Source organism: Euprymna scolopes, chromosome 2, assembly GCF_053919585.1.
Source record: "Euprymna scolopes isolate OS-2025 chromosome 2, ASM5391958v1, whole genome shotgun sequence".
In the NCBI taxonomy this organism is placed as follows: Eukaryota; Metazoa; Mollusca; class Cephalopoda; order Sepiida; family Sepiolidae; genus Euprymna; species Euprymna scolopes.
The window spans coordinates 11,478,740-11,491,194 of NC_136483.1; the positions used below are offsets into that span (position 1 = coordinate 11,478,740).

The 12,455-nt window shown below is 32.0% G+C and overlaps 1 protein-coding gene across 2 annotated transcripts in view; it reads right to left on the reverse strand.

Annotated features, from left to right (window-relative positions):
* Nucleotides 1-12,245, reverse strand: part of LOC145288471 (small nuclear ribonucleoprotein-associated protein B-like) — a 76,776-nt gene extending 64,531 nt beyond the window's left edge. For both annotated transcript variants that reach the window (XM_080136332.1, XM_080136331.1), the window contains exons 1-2: nucleotides 12,106-12,245; nucleotides 1,636-1,899 (exon numbers count right to left, since the gene is read on the reverse strand). In XM_080136332.1, the coding sequence (XP_079992458.1) occupies nucleotides 1,636-1,899; nucleotides 12,106-12,108 (267 nt within the window). In that variant the 5' untranslated portion in view covers nucleotides 12,109-12,245. The remainder of the gene's footprint in view (nucleotides 1-1,635; nucleotides 1,900-12,105) is intronic.
* Between the last annotated feature and the right edge of the window lie 210 nt (nucleotides 12,246-12,455).

A 12,455-nucleotide genomic window follows, 5' to 3' on the forward strand; every position in this document is an offset into this window, starting at 1 on the left:
AGTGTGTCAAATTATTCAAAATTTTGTACACTTTAATTTTTCAGGAGACAGGTGCAGGGTCTGTCACTGTGCAGAAGATATTTTCAGGAGGTATAACCATGTTTAGAAGATGACCTGACTAAGTATAAAAGGTCGGTTAACAGACATTAGCCAGCACTGAAAAATCAGTTAAGGAAAGAGTATTCATCCATATGAAGGAATAACAAACATCTTCACTATTTTTACCATTTTATTTAGCTTGTGTGTCTTATAGCAAAGAACAATACCTACCAACAATTTCATATATATATATACACATACACACACATACTGAATATAGCAGGTGAAGTTAAAGTGTTAACACTAGATATCTCCAAGATATATTTAAAAGAGCGCAGCATGAAGATCTGCTCAGGAAAATCCTTTTGTAGAGTATTAATAACTGAATAAAAATTCAACATATTCGGATCTTTCTTAGCTAAAGAAATTCAGTCTTAATGACCGTATATCAAAATAACATCACATCAATGCAGGTGTGCCCAAAGGTCGATACTTGAACCTATATCATTCTTGAGATACATAAACAATTCACATGATGAAATCACAACAGAGATGTGCTAATGTGCCATACTCTATTCTTAGCAACAAGACAAATCAAATGCCCACAGATGCAAGGCAATAGCTGAATCCTTTGATAAATGATCTCCATGCCAAAAATGGTCACGTGTAATACTACCAAGACAAGGCTCTTTTACTTCAAGAAATCAAAACATTGATTGTCATGGCTCTGATAGTGCAACGTCTGAATTTCTCAGTCTGACATTTTCAGGCAACAATAAGTACATAAAAGATGCTGCCAAAGCTGCTGCAAAGAAGGTGGGTTCCCTCTACCAAGCAAGAAAACCTTGCACACCTGTCAGTATCCTATATCTTTAAAAAGACACCATTTGCCTGTTTGAATGATATATGGAATTAAAAGTTTAGGTAATCAAGAAAAAACATCAACTTCACACAAATGCAACATTCGGAAATCCAGTCGTCGAATACTCTCAAACTGTTTACTATATATTTCTACTGAATTAGCATTTATAAGCACTTAATTTCTATCCATTCTTGTGTTAATTGCAGGTGGCCTTGATCTAACCTACCAAGTCAAGGATGAGTCTGAATCTCCCAACCAACAATAATTATCACTTGCTATACTGATGATTATATAATTATGAAACGCTAGTGTCTCTAGCTATAATAAAAATTATGTCTCTAGCTATAATAAAAATTATGTCTCTAGCTATAATAAAAATTATGTCTCTAGCTATAATAAAAATTATGTCTCTAGCTATAATAAAAATTATGTCTCTAGCTATAATAAAAATTATGTCTCTAGCTATAATAAAAATTATGTCTCTAGCTATAATAAAAATTATGTCTCTAGGTATAATAAAAATTATTTAAAAAACAAAAGATCATGTAAGTATGACAAATTTTCAAAATCGGAACAGACTCAAGAGAGATCTTGAACAAATACAATAAAAACCATTGCGATAAAATGTACATGACTTTTCACAGTATCACCAGAACATGCAATTTCACAGTATCACCAGAATGTTAATCACGCCAAAACGCATGCAAATATATAAATAAGAGCAAATAACTTACCTCAGCTGGAGGTGGACCTTCGACGGTCATTGAAACCAAATGTTCTCCTCGTAATAAAACTAAACCTAAAACCCTTTTTTCTTCCCGTTCACCCTGTTTGCTACTTTTCGGTTTGATTTTCCGAAATTCATCACAATCTCCAAGAATCAAGTTCATATGTTTGTCAAAAGCTTTGAAGGTTCCGATAAATATCCGTCCATCCTGCAGAGTACAGCGCACTCTGTAGTTGATGTGCTGCAGCATCTTGGAGCTTTTGCCCACCGTCTGCAACAAAACAGAAAAGAAAATAAGAGAATTCCAAATTGATAGAATTTCAAATTTTGGTCAAATATCAACAGCATAATTGTTCGCTCAATCAAATAAGGTTATTACACAATTCCAAATCACAAAGAATAAAATGTAATCATGATAAACTAGAATCCTGATTAAAAAGAGTTTAAAAACGGATAAGATTTACAAAATATTTTAAAATTTTAAATTAAAACACTCACGTGTTACTTGTCGCCAACTCTTGGTTCTGATGTCAATAAATTCAACTCCACCACTCGTTACTCTATCAAAAATTCAACATCAACGTTCGACACTCTGCTGTCTAAACTTTCAATTTCAAAATGCAGCTCACTGCTCACAAAACTTGCTTCGTCAACATCCAAATCTAAACTTCCCAGTCTCAAAATTCAGGCTTTTTTTATTCCTAACCAGAGCATTTCATTTGCATATCACGCGAGAAACTCATAGCCACATAAAGAGAACAGTGGTCATTATTTTTTCCGTCTTCATTCTTTCCGGCTGCCCCAGAACAGGTTTTTCTACTAATTTTTAACATCTTGTCTTTGGTAACATTTCAGACCACAGATTCCAAGACCAAATAAGATCCTTTCGGCATGGTCAACGCACTGGCTCACACGATGAATGGTGCACGTATTCCAAACGAAATCATTTAATTAAAATTTTGACCATCTACTTCTATGCATCAATTTTTTTTTTCAACATCACAAAACATGCAACTCAGAATCGTTAATAAATTTAACAATCCTTTCTGCAATTCAACCATATTAAGTACAAATAAATTTCAATCTATGTCTGACTTGTCCACCAAGTTCCAGTCATGAAAGGACAACAGTCAGTCTTATTACTGATTAATGATATGATGGACACTTTAGTGATCATCCCATCATTACCCTAATGGATACCAAACATGGCAAACCATCTGCTAAAGATCAGCTATTAAAGTAGAAAGGCTTTCTGCATTTGGGGCATCTAAGAAGTTAATCTTAACATGGCAAGTTAAGACCACCTTCGATATATTTTTTTAATAATTAGAATGGTCATCATACTAAAGGCAAACAAAACTTTCTTATGAACAACAAAAAAAGTATTTAATCCATCAATTTTGTTTAAGACTAAATTTCCTATCGTCAAACTAATATACATCTCCTTCTCCTATACACACGTCTTAACAATGACCGAGGGTGCATCTCTCGCAATGGTTTTAATATGCCGTCAGATAATAACCTGGAAATTTCTAATGTCTGCTCTGTCTGGTGATAATCATTTACACCAATTGAATTTAGCAATGGTTCCAAAAAGTGGCAAAAATTCTCCACATAAAGCCTTCACCACTATAAAAAAAAATCATGTGTGGATTTCGGACAACTTAGTTGCCCAAACTTCATGCATTGGGATTTGACGAGAGAGTCCATATACGTGTGTGTGCGTGTGTATGAGGGGGGGGGGGGGATAATTGGAAAGTAATTCCCTTATTAAGTATTTATAATTTATTACCGAAATACAATTTTTACAAGAAATGAATATAATGTGTAAGATGGGATTTTATTTAAAATTCAGTATCAGCGCTAACTTTATCTTCTAATAAAGAGTCACCATAAAATGGATAACTCCCATGTCACTCATTTTAGTAAACAATCCACCATGGTTTCAAAATTCAGTATACAACATCAGAAGCAGTTAACTTTTCATAAAAACTAAGAAACGTTTGCCGGCGTTTGATGTAAAACAAATGACAGAAATAATCAGACGTCTTATTATGATAATGCCACATACTTCAAATATCGAGCACGTCACATGGAAGTAAAAATATTACTACCACTATGACATTAAGTACAGCATAATCATGTGGACATACCGGTTCTCGTTAGATGATTGAAGTTAAGCAATGTTGAGTCTGGTCATTACTTGATCGGTGACCAATTTGGGAATACCAGGCAGTGTATGTAGGAGAATGTTAATACCTCCTGCAAGAGTTGCAAAAACCTAACGTCGTCATTTCCACTACCGGGAATATACATGCGACCGAGGATTGCTTGTGAATTTTATATTTCCATGAAACTTCCTCCTTTGGCGGAAGCCAGTTAAATCCACCTAGGGTTAGTGCTGTAGTAAAAAAAAGTTAAATAGGTGTCAACCAGTGACTTATAATTGGATCTTGTTTATTTCTTGTCGTATTTCAATCTGCATGCAGGTTTAAAAATTTCACACCTAACTAGCAATTGTCAGAAGCAAGTTTTATAGGCTAACATTAAATCTCTTTGATATGTAAACTTTCCAAACATTAAGAGTCAATCTGCCAGGTTAGATGTTTTTTTTGTACAACAGATTTTTCTGAACTAGAAAAAAATCAGTAGCTGCTGGAACACATTAAAAGGTTAAGGAATTTGAAACTACTAGCCTAATGACTCAACGTTAAGTAAATATATTGAAGTACATTTATTTTGAAGACAGAAAAGCGAACATTTATTCCAGTTTACAACATGTCCGAAAGAGCACAATAATGGAAGCAATCTTTAAATTAAAAATATCCTTTCTTGGATGAAAGCAGAGAGGAAATGCCAACCAGACAGTTACCAGAGTTCTTGACTAGCTGTGTCAGTACCAAAGTTTTGCACACATACAGACAATTTATTATCAAATAGTCATTTGATAAGTTCCAAAAAGTTATTTATTTGGATCTTTGATTTTCCTCTTTCTTGGAGCTTAAAGTGACTTTTTTTCCCGGTACCATATCAATTGTTAGTCACGTTTATGAGCAGTAGACGTTTGGTGTATCGTAGCATTTCTAGATCTGTTTGGTTTAGAAAAAAGACACCAAAATTTACAAATTCAGTTATTATGGTTTTTAAAAGATAAAATTATATTGAAAGCTAGAAAGTGCGATTTTTGACATTATTAAGGTAAAAAAATTTAACTACATTCTTCTACATTAATAACGCTGAAAATGGCAGCCGACAGCTCCCACGAATAACATTTGATATTCTTAGAATCAAAAATACTGAACAAATTGTCTTTTTTTTTTTTTAATCTAACAAGTGAGTACAATGAAGTTTTTGTGCCATTTTCTTTTCAAGACCAGTGTCCATATAGCGTTAATCTGGAGAATCATCATATACACACACACACACAACCACACACAGAGAGGGTGGAACGATAAAATTGTTACCCTAGAAAAGACGACATGATTCCATTTAATGAAACCAGTTTTCATTTCTTGTTGCAGACCATCTACTAGTTGGCCAGTTGTGTACAAATCCCAAGAGCGATAGGAGCCTTCTATCATGTCTGAAAATGACACAATGTTCAACGAGCGAGATCGGAGATGCGCCGCTGTACAACTCATGCTGTCTACCCATCCAAGTTATGTCGACAGGACCATTGTCAGCACCCTCAAAATGAAAATCCGGATGGTTCAACGCTTGAGGGCACAGCTCAACGCATAGGATGAGCCACGATTTTGGTCTTTGATGCGGTTTCAAGTAAGAGCCACATCATGCCACTTCACATTTTCGAAATCAATTTGAAAGTCAACACCTAAGTGACCGCAATGTACTGAAGAGTGCGGTGATCCCTTGGTACAATTAGGTGGCCGTTAGCAAACCTTTGGTGTGGCAGTAGGACTCGGCGCCGGTCTACAAATCCAAAGATACCCAGACTTGGGTTCAGAGGGAGTGCTACGATTTTGTACTCTTCTCTCACTGGTCCTCCCCTCCTCCCGATCTGAACCTGCTGGACTACTTTGGTCATAAGTCAAGAACATCACCAACATGACCTATCACAACATCAAAGCCAGCCTGATTGCTGCCATTTGCCAAGTTCTCGTCAGCGCTTGTCGAAATGGCATGCTCCCAGTTCCTGACCCATAGAGGCTGAAGCTCTACTACATAATAGAGTTACCCGAATTGATTTTTTCAATAAAAGTTTTAAAATAAAGCTGTAGTGTTGTTTTCTTAGGGCAACAAGATTATCGTTCTACCTTGGCCATATAGGGTTACTTTGGAGAATTATTCACTAGCAAGACCCATGTACTGGCATTGCCTGATGGAAATCTATATAATTATGAAACTCATATGACCTTGTAACGAGTGATGTAACCCACTTTCTGGTTTACGGCATCCAGTTGTGCATGCGCGCATAAACATTAACCCATAACATAAACAAATAAACACAAATCACTTCTTTTGCAGATTTTGATCTGCGCACTGAAATATTAACGTTATTATTTCAAAATTATTATTTAACATGGGAAGAGTTGGGGTGTTTTGCAACTATTCTTTATTATAACTATACTGTCGCTATTTTCTTACAACTAAACAACTTTAACCCGTTGACAAACACAAGAACAATTGTAGTAAAGCCAAGACTACTACTACTCTCTATCTGTCCCTTTTCCTTCCATTTTTTTTTATTTTTTGTTTACATTTCTAGATACAAAATAGTTGTGAGAACGGTGAATTTGTTGACACATTTACTAATCTGTTCCAATATTAGTTTTATTTTATTTATTTACGTTTTATTTTTTTTGCTTCAGGTTTTATTATTTTTTTTTAGATTTTAAGTTTCTATAACTTGGTTTAAGGATGCCAATATGGGTTTTTCATTCTTATATTTCTCATCGGTAGGTTCAAGTGCGTTTCTACTGCCAAATGACTTTCGGCGGCGTTCGATTCATAGGAAATTCATGTTTAATTTTCGATTTTTGAGTGATTATTCGGAAAAATAGGTAATTTTACATGAATAGGGAGGATTTTTTTTTCATGTTTGATCCGTACGTGATTTTTCATTTTAATATACTTTCATAGAAATGTTTCTGTTATGTAAAAAAAAAAATATTTTCTTTACATCAGTGTCACGCTCATACATGAATTCCATGGCTAATATAACATACTGACCCAACGGGTCACAGGTAGTCTAGTATATCTATAAAAGTGAAATTGTGTGTCTGTACATTTCCTTACCAAAGTACAGTCAATTTTCAGTCTAAAGACTTGAGATTTGATATAAGGGCTATTGAGATTTGGGAAAATATCTTTTTAATCAGTTTTCAGACAGAAATTTGGCTGTCAATGATTTGACCATTGAAAACTCTACTAAACTGTCAATTTGGGGTCTAAACACTTGAAATTTCAGCTGTAGGTAACTTGGACATGGATCAAACTTTAATTTGAGCCCAAAACAATAAATGTTAAGGGATCAAAATTGGGCTCAAAGTTAAAAACAAAAATTTGACCTTTCAGACAATTTTGAGTCTAAACATTTGAAATTTTACATAAAGTATATTCAGACATAGGGCAAGCTTTTTAATTGTTCTTTGGCCAAAAATTTGGCTGCCAAAGGGTCAAAGTTCAAAAGAGTTGACCTTTGCAATCTCTAGCAAACTATTCAGCAAATTTTGGGTCTAAACACTTGAAATTTTAGATCTAGGTTACCTAGACAGGAGTCAAACCTTTATATATATATATATATATATATATATATATATATATATATATGCACATAAAGTTATGAACAGTACCTAGGGCCCGAGCAAAGGTGGGCTGAACTGCTAGTAGAACAAAGCTAAAACAGCTACGGTGACCCCCCCCAAAAAAAGAAATAGTCTATGATTATCCAGTACATTATTATATGAGAGTCAAGTAAATTACTGACTATGGATAAACAGCTAAAAAAAAAAATAAATAAATAAATAAATAAAATAAATAAATAAATAAATAAAAACGAACACAAAACAGATAGATGGCGGCGATTGCTAGTGGAGACCATTTTTACTGGTGGCAATGGTCAAAATAAAAGCATCTGGCTTCCACTGTCTTGCATTGTCTGGCAGTGGCAGCTAGCAGAATTCACTAGCTTTCATTGTTTGCGCTGGCTGTGACTGGTGATTAGTTAGATGTGTCAGAAACTGACCTTACGAATGCGTGAAAAAATATTGAATAATTCAACCTCGTCTTTCCAAGCTTATAACTACTCGAAAAATTTAATTCAAACCCTAATTTTTTTTTGGTACTGGTCGCGATTAGAGTTCCCTGCAGAACACCATAAAAAAACACTGACTTCTCCCTTAGTTGCCATAATAACTAAACGATCATGAATTTTTATCGACTTTGTTTTACTGTTTATGAATATTGAAATAAAAACATTACTACACATTTATTAATAATATCTCACTTTTAATCACTTTTATCGACTTTTTTTTACTGTTTTACTGTTTATGTGTCACTTTTATCGACTTTTTCTTTTTTTTTTTTAAATAGCATTTCATTTTTAAATGACTACGTTTTTACTGTTTATGAATATTAAAAGAAAAATAATTACTAAACATTTATTAATAAAAAAATGGGTGCTAGTGCACTTATGATCCGCGCTATATTTTAAATCGTATTTCTAAGCTTAATTAAAGTTTAATGTTTTTTTATTCAATTGTAAGGTTAAAACGTAGTCATTTAAAAAGAAAATGCTATTTAAAAAAAAAGAAAAAGTCGATAAAAGTGACACATAAACAGTAAAAAAAATAAAAGTTGATAAAAGTGAGATATTATTAATAAATGTGTAGTTATGTCTTTTATTTCAATATTCATAAACAGTAAAACAAAGTCGATAAAAATTCATGATCGTTTAGTTACTATGGAAACTAAGGGAGAAGTCAGTGTTTTTTTAGGGTGTTCGGCAGGGAACTCTAATCGCGACCAGTACCTTTTTTTTTTTCAATTAAAAGGAGCAAGGACCAAGGTTTCATTTAAAAAACTTCAGACTTTACAGGTAAATTTCTAAAAAACACTTCTTTTTTGTTTTAAATTTGAATATATTATTTATTTTTATCTTCAATTTGTGATATATAAAACTTTGGTGAGTAAATTAATTATTTACTTTTTAATAGACATTTCAAAATGGGGGGGGGGCATGAATTTGAAAAAAAAAAAAAACACGTTTGATTAGATTCGGTTTATTGGAAAGAACATAAAATTTCACATTGATGCCGAAAATATTGTAAAAATTGAATCAATAGAAAAATTTTGATAGGTTTTTAAAGCTTAAAAATTGAAAAATATTTAACTCGTAAAATTCAATTGATTTCATTATGTAAAAAAAAAATGTTTTTTAAAAAATAAAAAATAATATTGCTATTACTTTTTATACAACTTTAATAGTTTATTTTGGAAGTATAATCCATAAAGAAAATAAACCCCTTTTAAAAGAGAAATTACGAGTTTTTTATATTTTATTCGGTTTTGTGTTAGGGGTGTCAAAAATTCCAAAAATTCTGATACACCTACTGTATATTTGTCGAGCTGAATAACATGTTACATTAAATAAAAACACTAAAAAATTATCCAGTTGGGTAGAAAAGTAACTTATCTTGCCTTTGATAACATTTGTTTTTTTGAGAACTTTTTCGATTCTATGTGTACAGTAATACAAACTCCTTTTTTTTTTTTTTTTTTTTTTTAAATCAGTTTCTATTTAACCCATAATTGGGATCCTAACAAGTACTACCAGTCTGGGTCAGAGTGGACCTGGGAGTAATGGCAATTAAAGGGTGGCTCCACACTCCCCAAAGCCCGCAAGCTGGGGCCTCACCATCGGATATAGTTTAAGGTCATATGCAGGACCAGATATTTAGGTAAAACCACACTTGAGTGGCCTGAACATTAGGCTATTAAAAAACAGTGTACAATAAAATCTGGGGTTTGTTTTACAATCTATATCATTTTCTGATTGTTTCTTCATCAGTTAGTTTGTACATTACGCTTAAAAAGGCCAAATACACTTTTTGAAGGCCAAACTGTTTAAAAAAAAGGTGGTCAAATGTGCGAAATTTGGCTTTAAAAAGGCCAATCTGGCAACCCTGGACAAGAATGAGTGACCAACCTTTGATGTAACCTCGTTTTCAAATATTATAATAATATATGATCTTTGTTGTAATGGTGTGAAAAGGTATTCGTAATTTCGACATGTAGCAATTTTTCACCGAAGAAAATTCAGCAAAAGACTACATAAAAAAGGGAATATTCAAAAGAAACAGGGTAAAAAGAAAAACGTTGTTTATCAGGAGGTGCTGGATTGAAAAAGTAAATTAAAGATTGTATCTTGCAATGTGATTTTATTTTTATTGAACTATGTAGCACAATATTATTTTCTGAGTATTTATTAGTATTTATTAATTTATCCCATTTGTGTCAGTGTTTACGGAGGTATTGGAAAATTCAAAATGACGGCGAACTCTCTGCCGAACACGGTAAGTTTGGGAAAATGAGTTAAAAATAAAAAATATACAAAATACTGTTAGAAACTAGCTAAATATATGTTACCGTGACATACGCTGACATATATTCGGTGGGTTTTTAGCAGCATTTGTATTTTTTATTTTTAAATCATTTTCCCAAACTTACCGTGTTCAGCAGAGTTCGGCACCATTTTGAATTTTCCAATACATACATCGGTAAACACTGGATGTTTTTCGAGCTGAATAAACATTTTACATTAAATAAAAACACACAAAAAAAAAAAATTATCCAGTTAGGTTGAAAATTAACTTATCTTGCCTTTGATAACATTTATTTGTTATATATTTGTTTTTTGACAACTTTTTCGAATCTATGTGTACAGTAATACAAACCCCAATTTTTTAATAGTGTGTGTGTATATATATATATATATATATATATATAATATATTTGTATTACTGTGTACACATAGATTCGAAAAAGTTGTCAAAAAACAAATATATAACAAATAAATGTTATCAAAGGCAAGATAAGTTACTTTTCTGCCAAACTGGATATATTTTGTGTTTTTATTCAATGTAACATATTTATTCAGCTCGAAAAACATACAGTGTTTATCGATGTATTCGAAAATTCAAGATGGCGTCTCACACCCTCTTTAACACCGTAAGTATGGAAAAAGGTGTTATAAATAAAAGACTATACAAAATATTATTAAAAGCCCGCCGAATATATGTCAACCTATGTCACGGTAACATATATTGAGCGAGTTTTTAACAGTATTTTTTCCGGTTTTTTATTTATAACATCTTTTCCCACACTTACCGTGTTAACGAGAGAATAAGACGCCATCTTGAATGTTCCAATACATCGCTAAACACTATGGTTTTCGAGCTGAATAAACATGTTACATTGAGTAAAAACACGAAAAATATATCCAGTTTGATAGAAAAGTAAATTATCTTGCCTTTGATAACATTATTTTTTATATATTTGTTTTGACAACTTTTTCGAATCTATGTGTACAGTAATACAAACCCAAAAATTGTTCTTCAAAATCAATGGATTCGGCATTAAATAACCTGAATCGGGTTGATATGCCGTAAAACAAAAACAACAAACGAACTATATATTATCCGAAATAGTAATCCGTATTTATAAAATGATTGGATGTAAATAACTGTAAAGTCGTTCAATACAAGAGTAATTTGCTATAAATTTTGGTACTTCTGCAGTTTACGGACCGTACTGAAATAATAAAGTTATATATTTATAAACATGGGTAGGGTTAATTTGTTAACTATTCCGTACTTTCAGCTAATAATTTAATCAACAATACATATAGTAAGAAAGAATTTAACTTGAAAATCCTATCTAAAATAAACTGCAAAAACAAATTTTAAAATGAGTTTAAATTACTTTCTATTCGACAGTTTAAAGGCTTCTAAATTCTTTTCAAATTTCGAATGGCCACAAAATCTTTTTTTTTACTGCTTTGTTAACTATGAAACAAAATATTAAAAATGAAATAGAATTAACGTTAATTTAAAAAAAAAAAAGAAAAATACAAAAATATTAACAATGAAGAGAAGGAGGCCATGTGTTGAGGATACTCTTGACGATAAATAAAAATAAAATGTACACAGTATTATTTCCCAAAAATAAAATCAATCACATTTAATAACATAAGAAATAGAAAAAACGTTTAAACTAAATTAAACTAAAGTTTGAAAAACAAAAAAAAAAACAAAAAAGGCGCGAGGAGATAAGATTGAATAGGACGAAAAAAAAAAAGCCGGCACGCCATGTTGTAAGGACGTGTCGTTACCGGAAACAAAGATTTTTTTTTCAAATGATTATACGATAAAATAAATACTCATTAGTTTAGAAAAATATCAAAAATTAAAAGATTAATCATTCCTGAAGAAAATAAAAACTTATGAGAGTTGCTTACCATTTTGATGTTTTTGATGTTTAAACGATACAATAAAGAGGCGCTTTTATCTTTTTAAACAAAAATAAGGACGAGAACGATAAAAATTACTTCCCTTTATATCTAAGGGCAGATAAACCATAATCGAAAATTTGATAACCGGTGTTCACGTTTTATATGCTTTTATTATATAAAAGACCTCCTATTTTTTTTCTTTTCTTTTTTTTCTTTTTTAATACATAAATAAATAAATAAATAAGTAAAAAATTAATTTCCGGACCTTCCCTTACCATCAAAAAGAGTATGGTCCTGTTCTGTCCTAAGAAGTCATTAGAACTATATGCCCAGTCTGTTAAATCCAAAGTAGCTGA